Source organism: Schistocerca gregaria, chromosome 2, assembly GCF_023897955.1.
Source record: "Schistocerca gregaria isolate iqSchGreg1 chromosome 2, iqSchGreg1.2, whole genome shotgun sequence".
NCBI classification, from domain to species: domain Eukaryota; kingdom Metazoa; phylum Arthropoda; class Insecta; order Orthoptera; family Acrididae; genus Schistocerca; species Schistocerca gregaria.
In genome coordinates, this window is record NC_064921.1 from 626,774,810 (window position 1) to 626,787,727 (window position 12,918).

Below are 12,918 nucleotides of genomic sequence, written 5' to 3' on the forward strand. Positions count from 1 at the left end.
ACTCTTCATGAACTGTGGTATCGTGTTGAAGCTGCATGTACACGCCATCCAAGCTCTGTTTGACTCAATGCCCAGGCGTATCAAGGTCGTTATTACAGCCAGAGGTGGCTGTTCTGGGTACTGATTTCTGAAGATCTATGCACCCAAATTGCGTGAAAATATAATCAAATGTCAGTTCTAGTATAATATATTTGTCAAATGAATACCCGTTTATCATCTGCATTTCTTCTTGGTGTAGCAATTTTAATAGCCAGTAGTGTACACTTAACAACTAGATTATTTCTCTAAACTGGCTGACAGTTAACTGCCCATGTGAAATGGTTTCAATTTAAATTTAAAACTTTTCTGCTCCTGTAAATCATTTTATGTTACTGGGCAATTGATCAAAAATTTTTGTTGTTGAATATTTGAAGTCCTTTCTGAGCCACTGACCGCTTTAATAACAGATAATAAAGGACATTTTCCCCTCTAGTGTTGTAGGGATGGACATGGCTGTTCTTCTCAATTGTTATGGGTTATTTATGACTATTTTTACTAGCTTACATAATATATGTGCCCTTGGGCGGCCTGAGCGAGGCATGTCATTGACAGTTCCTGTCTCTCTGTATCTCCCCCATGTCCGAACAACCACGCTTTGGTTCACTCCGAGACGCCTCGACACTTCCCTTGTTGAGAGCCCTTCCTGGCACAAAGTAACAATGCGGACGCAATCGAACTTTGGTATTGACTGTCTAGGCACGGTTGAACTACAGACAACACCAGCCGTGTACCACCTTCCTGATGGAATGACTGGAACTGATCGACTGTCGGGCGCTGCTCATGCATGGTTGTTTACATCTTTGGGCGGGTTTAGTGACATCTCTGAACATTCAAAGAGACTGCGTCTGTGAAACAATATCCACAGTCAACATCTATCTTCAGGAGTTCTGGGAACCGGGGTGACGCAAAACTTTTTGTGATGTGTGTACACAGACCGTGTGTGCATCTTTGGGCTATTTGTTCGAATTTCCAAGAACAACAGATCAGTTTGTTCGGTCAGTCGATATCATACGAGCAGCATTTCTTTCAAAGACTTTATACACCACTCATGAATATTGTTGCCAAACCAAATTATGATTGCTGTTGTGTTCTTCAGCCCGAAGACTGATTTGATGCAGTTCTCTATTCTAGCCTATCTGGTGTAAGCCTCTTCATCTCTGCGTAACTACTACAACATGGATCCTTTCAACATGTTTTTTTTTCGTACCCGGTTCTTTCCATTATAGTATTAAATGTTCTTTGAAGCCTCAGAAACAAGTAACATCGGTGCTGAATGTCGCTCAAAGCACACCAGAACAATATAGTAGATGTGCTAGATCCCAGACACAGTACTACTTGCTTCTTTTCATATGAACACCTCTCCAGCGAATTAATCGGATCTACAAGAAGGCCGTATAGGGCTTTATGTCCCGTCAATTCTGATTTATTAGTTTATTTACGGTTCGCATAAACACTTGGACGTATATGGTACACTGGACAATTAAATTACTCGAGATGAAGAGCAAAGAAAACAAGTAAATTATGTTTAAGTGCATTAGATATAAAATATGCAGTAAAATGAACAGCATAATGTGTGATGTAATGGACTATAAAATAACCAGTAAAATGAGCTGTTTGGAGAGCCAATGAAGGAGCAATAAACTGCACATTAAGATTGTAAGAAATGAAATACCTACAGCTGTTCTTATGCTCTCATTTATTCTGTAGCTACCAGTTTCGGCACTTCAGTACTCCATCTTCAGGCATTAATTGATGCCGAAGGTGTTATCACGATCCATATATACGATGCATCAGTGGCCAACAGCTGCTTTACGCAGGCTACCTGTAACTGTTATGTCTCTCCAACCATCAACTGTCAACAGGCGGCTGTAGGTGTTTCATTTCTTACAACAGTGAACGGCCGTAATCCCCCAGACCTCCTGGCACAAGGACGGATATACAGAAACTTGCACATTAAGATGTCATTAGCGACGTTCAAATTCGACATGAGCAAGACTCCAGAATGGCCGAGGCCATTTGAAAGGTACGGTCCCATCAGCCTAAAGTAACTGAGAGAAACCACCCCGCAAATTCCTATCTGGATTGGAATGCGACTCTTCTCGAACCCATTTCTAGTACCTAATCACCACGTGACTTCGTTTCTTCTTTTTTTCGTTTTGGTCATCTTAGGATCACGTTAATTCATGTCATCTTCGTTTATACTGCTCTTTCACCTTGTCCAATATTCTTTCACTCTCGTACCTTGAAGTCTCCTTCTTCTGTCCATGATGATTTTGCTCTGGGTCCAGTTCTGTCTTCGAAACCCATGAAAGCCTCATTTTTTTATTTACAAATCACCCTGTTGTATATCTCTAATTCTTGTATTCTTTTTTCCATATACCTTTGTACCTCTTGGAACTAGCGTACTCTGGTTGTCTTGTTTACCAGAAACTGTATTATTTGCTGAGTTAACCTCACTTGGTCCATTCCAAGGACGTGCCTGAAGAACACATTCCTCCTTTTCCTCCGAAATTATCTTTGTACCAGTTCTTGAATCGCTCGTCTTCTAAGCCGACCATCTTCTGTTCTTCGAAGTCCCAATATCCTCCTGAGAACCTTTCGTTCCACCAGTTCTAGTCTCTTAAGTACCCCTGTCCTTACTAGGTTAAGAGAGTCTCTGCGTGTAAAGCTTCAGTGCGGATCACTGCTTCCTGTCTCAGTTTTAAATTGATAGAAATATTCGTATTATCATAGAACTTCATAGTAAATTTGCATGCTAAATTCATTTTCTGTATTCCTGCTCATATTGCTTCCTTTTCTGTCAGCCCAGTTTCTATCCATTCTCACAGGCGTTTAAATCTCTCCACCTTCTGAATTTTTCCTCCTTCTATTTTCGTCCATCTAGGAGCTGTCTCGATTTCTACCATATACTGTGTCTTCTCGATAGAGATCTGTTCGCCTGCTTTAGTCGCTTGTCTCTGTAATTACGTGATTTTTTTAACCGCTTCTTCCAATCGCTTCTAAAATATCATAGTATCATCTGCGAATGGTAGACAGTCCATCCATATTCTTTTTTCTTGCATCCCATTCGTGTTTTACCACTCCTTTCATTTCTCATCGCCACTCGCTGATCACCTTATCAAGTGCATAGTTAAAGAGCGTAGAGGAAAGTCAGTCATCCTGTCTCACTCCGGTTTAAATCTCAAAGGCCTCTGAAAGCTTTTCTCTGAACTTGACCTTGGGTGTTGCGTTGGTTAAGGTTTGTTTAATCACATTACTGGATTTTTTCAGACTCATTTCCTCTAAAATTTGTAACAGTGTTCGTGTATCTACTCGCTTATTAACAGCAGTTATTTTAAACTGAAGATCCAAAGAAACTGATACACCAGGGCCCCCGCGAGAACACACAAGTGCCGAAACATGACATTGCATGGGCTCGAGAACAACAGTGCTGGAGGGAACTGACACCATGAATTCTGTAGGGCTACTGATAAATCTGTAACAGAACGAGGTGTAAGTAGGCTGTTTAGGATTTTTTATTGGTAACGCCGCCGCCACGTAGCGCTCTGTATGAAAATCACTGGCTGTGCTGTGCGCAGTCTGTGTTTAGTTTGCATTGTTGTCTGCCATTGAAGTGTTGAGCTGCGGCAGCTGGATGCTAACAGCGCGTAGCGTTGCGCAGTTGTAGGTGAGCCGCCAGCAGTGGTGGACGTGGGGAGAGAGATGGCGGAGTTTTGAAATTTGTAAGAATTGGTGTCATGAACTGCTATATATATTATGACTAGTGAGGTAAATACATTGTTTTTTCTCTATTAAAATCTTTCATTTGCTAACTATGCCTATCAGTAGTTAGTGCCTTCAGTAGTTTGAATCTTTTATTTAGCTGGTAGTAGTGGCGCTCGCTGTATTGCAGTAGCTTGAGTAACGAAGATTTTTGTGAGGTAAGTGATTTGTGGAACGTATAGGTTAATGTTAGTCAGGGCCATTCTTTCGTAGGGATTTTTGAAAGTCAGATTGAGTTGCGCTAAAAACTATTGTGTGTCAGTTTAAGCACAGTCGTGTATAAATTTTTCAAAGGGGACGTTTCAGAGGGCGTGGAGATCTCTTCTGGACAGGACGTTGCAAGGCATCCCAGTTATGCTAAATAATGTTCATATCTGACGATTTGGGTGGTCGGCGGAAGTGTTTAAACTCAGAACGTGTTCCTGGAGCCACTCTATAGCAATTCTAGACGTGTAGGGTGTCTCGTTGACCTGCTGGAATTGCCCAAGTCCGTCGGGATGCACAATGGACACGAATCGATGCAGGTGATAAGACAGGATGCTTACGTACGTTTCATCTGTCAGAATCGTATTTAGACGTATCAGGAATCCCATATCACTCTAACTGCAGACGCCCCACGCCATTACAGAGCCTCCACCAGCTTGAACATTCCCTGCTGCCATGCAGGGTCCATCGATTGGTTCATGAGGTTGTCTGCATACCCCTACACGCCCATCCACTTCACACAATTCGAAACGAGACTCGTCCGACCAGGCAACATGTTTCCTGTCATCAACAGTCCAAAGTCGGTGTTGACGGTCCCAGGCGAGGCGTATAGCTTTGTGTCGTGCAGTCATCAAGGGTACACGAGTGGGCCTTCGGCCTCCGAAAGCCCATACCGATGATGTTTCGTTGAATGGTTCGCACGCTGACACTTGTTGGTGACCCAGCATTGAAATCTGCAGTAATTTGCGGAAGGGTTGCATTTTTGTCACGCTGAACAATTCTCTTCTGTCGTAGTTGGTCCCGTTCTTACACGATCTTTTTCGGGCCGCTGCGATGTCTCAGATTTGGTGTTTTAGTGTGTTCCTGATATTCATGCTACACTCATGAAATGGTCATACGGGAAAATTCACACTTCATCGCTACCTCGAAGATGCTGTGCCCAATCGCTCGTGCGCCGACTATAACTCCATGTTCTGACTCTTGATAACCTGCTGTTTAGCAGCAGTAACCGATCTAACAACTGCGCTAGACATTTGTTGTCTTATATAGGCGTTGCCAACCGCAGCACCGTTTTCTGCCTGTTTACATACCTCTGTATCTGAATACGCATACCTATACGTTTCTTTTTCTGACAACTTTATGAGAAGACATCAAACTGTTAATACTAAATATTGTTATAAGAAGCCTTTTCTCCGTCTGAGATAGTATAGTATTCGTGATTCCTAATGTACTCAATTTTTAGTCGCGATGTTTCTTCGCGCATGCCTTCAGCTTCCTCACTGACTCGCCCGCAACCAAGCGTGCACAGCTGTTAGGCGTGCAGCCTAGCTCACAGGTGTACACTGACTGCCCCTACATACTGTTCGGTGAATAAATAATTGCAGGTTTTTGCTGCGAAGCTATTTCAAGGCGACAATGAATTTCAAACGCATCATTGGTGAAGAAGGACAATCGTGACTGTGTGGCCGGTTTTTATTGGTGTTATCTGGGAATGCAGGGTAACGTAAAATTTGGCACTCCACTCCCATACTTACTGCACTGCACATGCTCAACGTTCTGTCACAGAAAAGGTCTCTGTTGCTCCACGGATGACAGTATACGAATAAGCGAGACTCTACAGACAGAGAATTCAAGCGGAATCCAATACTTTAACCTTACGAGGAATATAGGGAACTGTCGACCAGAATGACACAAAATGTGCTCACCACCAAACCCTTGCCTGCTTGCTCTATTGCATACGGCGAGTCAGTAGTTCAAGTCCTGTGGAGAACACTGCACTGTCTCATCATATGAAAAGCAAAGTCTGTTGCTGTTTATCTAATTTCCGCAGAAGGCATTAAATTATTTTTATCGACGCCACTCACATTTCAAGCTGCGACAAAGTACTGGTCGTCGTCACCACCACAAGTCAGCACTCCTGCAAACGCATTTTATTAAAACGTATTATTACAAACTCATTACTAAAGACTTCATGAGAATCTTTTCTGAGGTTGTATGTAATGATGGAGCGTGAACCAACGATAAATAAATAAAGAAAGAAGGAAAAACGAAGCTGAAGTTGTTATTCTGGTTCTTACTGGCTTGTTTAGTTTCTCTCTCGTCACTATGAAATTTCATACAGAGTGGGAAGAAAAACTTAATTCAGCCTGTTCGCCAAGAATAAATATACTTAAAGGCTCTCATCATATAATTGATATGAAATGGTTTGAAGTTCATTTTTCAACTTACTTACAAGTTACTGCCACTTAAATGTGAGAGAGGTTTTGGAAACTCCACAGCTAAACACAAGGTTAATGAAATGATCGTCGATCTTACAAGGAGGACGGCACGACCGTGGGGTCCGGGATTTGTCTGAAATTTTGTGTGGTGAAACAGGACCCGTAACACCTCACGTGGTTAAAATATTAGGACGCACTACTCGGAATATCGCGAGAAAAATTGATCCAAAGTTTCTTAGGTGCCTTATGAGTATAAAATGTTAGTCGACTGCCGAGCCGCCATCTGGCCTACATGGTCAGCCGTCGGACCTTTACGTCAGAGGTCTCGGGTTCGATTCCTCCTCCGGCACTTTTATTCTTCTGTTGCTTGCAAAATTGCAGCGCATTGTTACAGGAGAATCGTGAAATTAATTCCCGGGAAGTCTATATAAAAATTCTATAATTCACCATCAGTTATCTTCACCAATATTCCGAGACATGATTCAACATGCCTCATTTGCCTCAAAATTATCAGAAACTCAAAACATTTTCGTAAATGTTAATGGGGCATATTTTTGTACAGACGTATTGCAAGCGCCCTGTGATTGTAAAAAATTCGCTTTTATATATTGCGCAAGATGTCACAAAAATTATTGCTTTCTTCGTTTTTACGATAATTACCACTGCAGTTCTTGTTTACAATTATTATATGTATAAAAATGGAATGTCTCCCAATAGAATTTGTTATTCTGATTAAAAACACAATGATTCTCCTTATATACTTTACAATGGAAAATGGAAAACCTACCGCCATGAATTGTGTTGTTGGACAAGAAGAAAATAATTTTTATTCAATAATGTAACTAATTTGCTAAAGATAATGTAGGTCGGGAAACTTTCTGAATAATTGGTGGAATAACAAAAGAAAATGAAACACAAGGAAAAAAAGGTGCCAGAGGAGGAATATAACCCGAGATTTCTGACGTAAGAGTCCGAGCCCTAAACATCTAGGCCAGACGGCGGCTCGGCAATGGACTAACATGTTATTCTCATAAGCCACCTAAGAAACTTTGGATCGATTTTTCCCGGGGTTTTCCAGGTAGTGCGTCCTAATATTTTAACCACGTGAGGTGTTAGGGGTCCTCTTTCACCACACAAAATTTCGGACAAATCGCCGACCCCACGATCGTGCCGTCTCCTTGTTAGAGAGTTAATAGACAGATGGGATGCAACCAGTTTAACACTGGTTGATTTCAGCAATGTGTTTGATAAAACTACGTTTGATACACTATGTTTGGAAGTGAAAAGTAAAACGTCTCGCACAATGTCGCTTTTGTCATGGCGTATGTGAACGATGACGTTCGTTCAGCGCCAAGGTGGCCGCAAAATCCGGAAATCGAATCGAACTTTAAAACACCAAGTGACATTCATATCGTAACAGAAACTGATGAGTGAAAGTCTCCGCGAAGTAGTGCTTCTCATACTTCTTGCTGATTCGCAGTCACACAACCAAACCATAGTAAAAGCCTTTAGGTAACATTGGGCGAGAATATAAACTGTATAAAACAGTCTGTCGAAGTATGTAGGAAGTCTCTCTGTTTTCACATGCAATTCAAGAATATTAGGAACATATTTCTACATGAAATAATAAAAAAGTAGTATTGTCAAAAATATTGCATAATCGGCATTACTGCGATGTCGTTTTACATATTGTAAATAACGAGAACTACTATTTCTCGTTAGAGCTTTGCCACTGTTTACTTACGGGCTCAGCTGTATTCAAGTTTGGCTCTTTATTTTATTTAACGTTGTGGCCGAGTGCTCTTCTTGATGCCACAGTTGTCGGGGTAACCTGATGGAGGCAAGGCGAGCGTTCCTGCTGTCTGATGCTGTAAACTTTGTTCTGTGTGTTATCGAATTTTAGCTATTTGCGTGTTGCAGTTTCTGAGGCAGGAAATGACGACCAGCCCAGTATTCACCTAAATGAAGGTGGGAAGGCGCCTAAAAACCACACTCATTGTGGCTGGTGCACAAGCCACAGTCGTCAACCAGACACGCGGTTCCGATCCTCGCCTGACTCAACTCCCATTTTTGCAAGCTAGTGCTGTGAGCATTACGCTATATGAGCAGGTCGTTGTAAAAGTGAAAAATAACTCAAGGTATCGACTGATATGTTTGAAGAGTGCATTAGGTGTGTAGTAGACTTTCTTTCTTTTTAGATTATTGATATGAGTGTCATGGTGCTCACATGTTCTTTTCGGCACCAACGTCTTCAAAACAATGTTTAAAGATCAAAAGTAATATGTTACTACAGTCATAGTTTCCACCTGAACGCAAGCGTTTCCTGGAAATATATTTTTCTGATCGATAGAACAGCAAAACCTAGGTAGTGGGTAACACAATAAAATATTTTCATTAAATTTAAATTTACTGTCTTGGATTACACTGTACGGAATATGACAACCAGCCACACATTTTGAAATGATTTTATTGTAGCATCACTAGTTTCGGGCCTGAGCCCATTGTCAGACGGTAGCGCTGAAGTCTGAAAGTTTTACTTTTGTGTCCTAAAATATAACAAAGTTTTCGTGAGCATAAGTTACATAAGGTTTGACATTTGCAACCTAAAATACAACAGTGCCCCAAACTTAACATTGGCCTAACTGCTAGGATTGAACGCATGGATTCTCTCAGGTTCAACAAACTAAATAAGTCAATTTTCGCTACTTGCTTGGCGCAACACGGAAACTCAGAAATAGGCTTCGAAGAAAACTTAGAGGTATTAAATTTTGTCGAAACAGAAGTACAGATGAATTTGTTAGAGAAATTAGAAATATACAACCACATTCACAACAAACCCGACTTGTTACTGAATGAGCAATTAATATTTAGAAATCAAATTTATCTTCTAAATTTCGTAAAACTCCTCTAATTTGAATGATAGAAATAATAATTAATTAGCAGAGAGAAAATTCTTCATTGGTCATTATAAAATTATGTGTACTATGAAGAATTATCTGATCACATTCGTTGGCGCATCAAATCAGCATCCAATGTAAACAAATATATCCTCCGTCTTGTATGTACTTCACTCCGTGGATCAGGATGAATTGAAAAAAAAAGTAAAGGAGAGCTTTTTTTAGAAAGTAAGCAAAACGTATAGGGCAAATATAAGTGTAAATCGAAGTAATCAGAAAAACTTTGTTCTATTTTGGGACGCAAATTTAAAACCTTTTGTAAACTATGTGTCACATGCCGTTTGTTAGGGTGATTTTTTCCACAATGTACAAACACTAGGGATTGATCGATGAGAGGATACGGAACAAAAAAGGGTCCGATGAACTTATGTCTGGAAAAGCATGGCATCCATGTTAGAGATGATTTATTCAATCATACATTGTTACAGACTGCGGTCTAACACGCGCTGTACTACGTAGCCACAGGCCGCAGTCACTGTACGCCTCCTAGAGGGTGGCACTGCTCCTCATACGTCGTGCCCTAGGGCACTCCCCCGCCACAGTAACTGGTAATGTGTCCGATTCACTTCTCTTGCAGAACTGCTTCGTGGTGGATGTGATACAGCGTATTCAAATCGAGAGCTTGCCAACGTGGAGTTTACTTACGGAAAAGCAAATGGCAACGGGCGGTGTACAGCAGGATTGTATCAGGTAAGCCGTCTCCGCCGACAACAATCACAGCATTCAAGTTTTGGAACTGCTCAAAAAAATAACTCTGAGCACTATGGGACTCAACTTCTCAGGTCATAAATCCCCTAGAACTGAGAACTACTTAAACCTAACTAACCTAAGGACATCACACACATCCATGCCCGAGGCAGGATTGGAACCTGCGACCGTAGCGGTCGCGCGGCTCCAGACCGTAGCGCCTAGAACCGCTCGGCCATCCCGGCCGGCTTTTGGAACTGTGTTTCGCCGTTTATCTGAGAGAGGGTCGTTTCAGGAAGCAGAAAACCAGGAAGGACATACCCGAAATGTTCGGACATCAGACTTGGAGGAAAATGTGATTGACACTGTGTAAGGGGAGCGCCGTGTCAGTACCAGGTAGTTGGCCAGCTAGTACAGGGTAAGCCGGACGACCGTGTGGAACATTCTCCATGGAAATTGTTACAGCCCTTATTACTCACAGCGTGTTCAGGGCCTACTAGCGACAGACTTTACTCATCTGGAGCAGTTTCTTCACGGTTTCTTCTGCAGTCAACCACGATTCTGGGGTTTGACTCATCCATCCTATTCACCGATGAGGCCACCTTTATGCGGATTTGTATCTTCAATTTTCATAACAGTTATCTGTGGGGTAGTATGCAGAACCTCCATGGTATGATGCCAGCGTATCGCCAGCATCGGTGCAGCCGGAATGGGTGGGCCGCGATAATTCGTGACCGTATTTTGGGACCAGTCCTCCTTCCACGTCACCTAACAGGCACCAACTATCGGTGTTTCTTGGGGGTGATTTTGTCTCCCCTGCTGAAAGAAGTGCCACTGATGATTCTAAGGGTTATGTGGCTGCTACATGATGTTGCTCCAGACGAATTCACCGTTAAAGTACGGACGCATCTCAATGGTGGCTTCTCTTCTCAAAGGATCGGATGAGGGTGTCCAGTTGCACGGCCTGCTCGTTCCCCGGGTATCAACCCGTGCGATTTGTGGTTGTGGCCACCTCAAAAGTATCGTGTATGTAGAGCCCATTCCAGATATGGAGAGACTGGAGCAGCGAATTCATGATGCCTTTGACACTGTTCGGATGCAGCCTGGCAGATGTAAACATATGAGATGGAACAGGCTACGGCGTGTACACGCATGAGTTGAGGCACATGGAAACCATTTTCAACACATACTGTAACAGTGGCTGCATGGTACAGCGCGTATCAGCCCGCAGTCTCTGTAACACTGTATGATTGAATAAATGGTCTCTAGCAAGAAAACCATGCTTCTCCTGATATAAGTTCATTAGACCTTCTATGTTGCATATCCTGTCATCGATCAATCCTTAGGGTCTGTACACGATGGAAAAAATCAAGCTGTATTTTAGGACGCAAATGTAAAACTTGCAAAGAAGTCAACGCTACCATCTGACGTTGGCCTCGGGATGGAAACTATTAATGGTACAATAAAATCATTTAAGAAAAAAGCTTGTGGCTGGTTGCAGTATTTCCTAAAGCGTAATTTTCGAAAGCAGCTACGGTGTTTTCTAAACAATAGGGATAAAATGATTAGTGTCTTGCACTTCAGAGTGTCCGTGTACACCAGTGAGGACACTGAAAAGGCGTTTGCGAAGTGAAGGCAGAGAGGGCGGCGGCGGGTACTCACGGGGTTGATGCTGGCGACGAGCAGGCTGGAGCGCGGCACGGCGCTGTTGAGCACCTGGAAGGTGAGGTAGCGGTCCTGCGAGCAGAGCGCGAAGCTCTGCACGATGCCGCCCGTCAGGTCCTGCAGCGCCCGCGTCGCGCTGCCCTGCTGCAGGCTCTCGTAGCTGCCGTACAGCCTGCGGCAAACACGCGTACACTGTCCGTGGCGGCTCGTAATGCACACTACCTAGCTTGCGTTCTTTGTTCTGACTCTCTCGCACAGCCACAAGCCCCAAGCGACTGGAAAAAGGCACAGCTGACTCCAGTATATAACAAGGGTAAAAGGACGCACCCGCAAAATTGCTGACCAATACCCCTAACTTCTGCTTGCTGCAGAATCCTTGAACATATTCTCAGTTTGAATGTGATAAATGTTCTTGAGACTGAGAAGCTTACGTCCACGAATCAACATGGTTTTAGTATCGCTCCTGCGAAACTCAGCTTGCCATTTTCTCACATGATAGACTGAGAACTATGGATGAAGGGCAGCTGAGGGATTGCATATTTCCGAAAAGCATTTGACACGGTGCTCCACTGCAAGCTGTCAACGGAGGTACGAGCATATTGAATAAATTCATAGATATGTGTGTGTGGGTCGAAGACGTCCTAAATAATGTAACGCAGTGTGTTGTCCTCGACGGCCAATGTTCATCAGAGACAAGGGTATCGTCAGGTGTGCCCCAGGGAAGTGTGATATGACGGCTGTTGTTTTCTTTACAAATAAACAGGATGGGAGCGATCTGCGATTGTCTGCTGATGATGTGGTGTACGGTAAGGTGTCTACGTTGAGAGACTGTAGGAGGATACAAGAAGACTTAGATAAAATTTCCAGTTGCTGTAATGAATGGCAGCTAGTCCTAAATATGGAAAAATGTAAGTTAATTCGGATAATTAGGAAGATGAAACCAGTAATGGTCGGATACACTATTACTAGTGTCGTGCTTGACACGGTAAAATCGTTTTAGTGAAGAGTGGTTCGCCAGTAAAAGAGAGAGCATATGGGACAGTGGTGCGACCTATTCTTAGATGTTGTTCGTGGCTTGCGTTGGCTATCCTGGACACATCCCATCGGAAGTCAATTTCTTCCGAAACGCGCTGTAGCATTACAGGTGTAACTTGCTCAGTGGTGGGGTCAATTCTTGCTCTTTGTTCACGTAGAGAATCCGGCACAGCTGGTAAAAGCACGATATACTTGATGAATCCCCATAAGAAAAAAATCGAGTGATGTCAGGTATGGGAAACGCGGGTACCATGCAATTGGTGCATCACGGCCAATCCATTGACCTGGAAAGCGGTCATTGAGAAAATCCCAGACGTCAGCCAGGTAGTTTGGTGGTGCACCATCTTGTA

At 42.9% G+C, this 12,918-nt stretch overlaps 1 protein-coding gene across 1 annotated transcript in view; it reads right to left on the reverse strand.

Annotated features, from left to right (window-relative positions):
* LOC126334637 (calpain-9-like) overlaps positions 1-12,918 on the reverse strand; it is a 977,125-nt gene that overhangs the window by 66,575 nt on the left and 897,632 nt on the right. Inside the window, exon 6 of the mRNA XM_049997074.1 lies at positions 11,531-11,705. Within this exon, the coding sequence (XP_049853031.1) occupies positions 11,531-11,705 (175 nt within the window). The remainder of the gene's footprint in view (positions 1-11,530; positions 11,706-12,918) is intronic.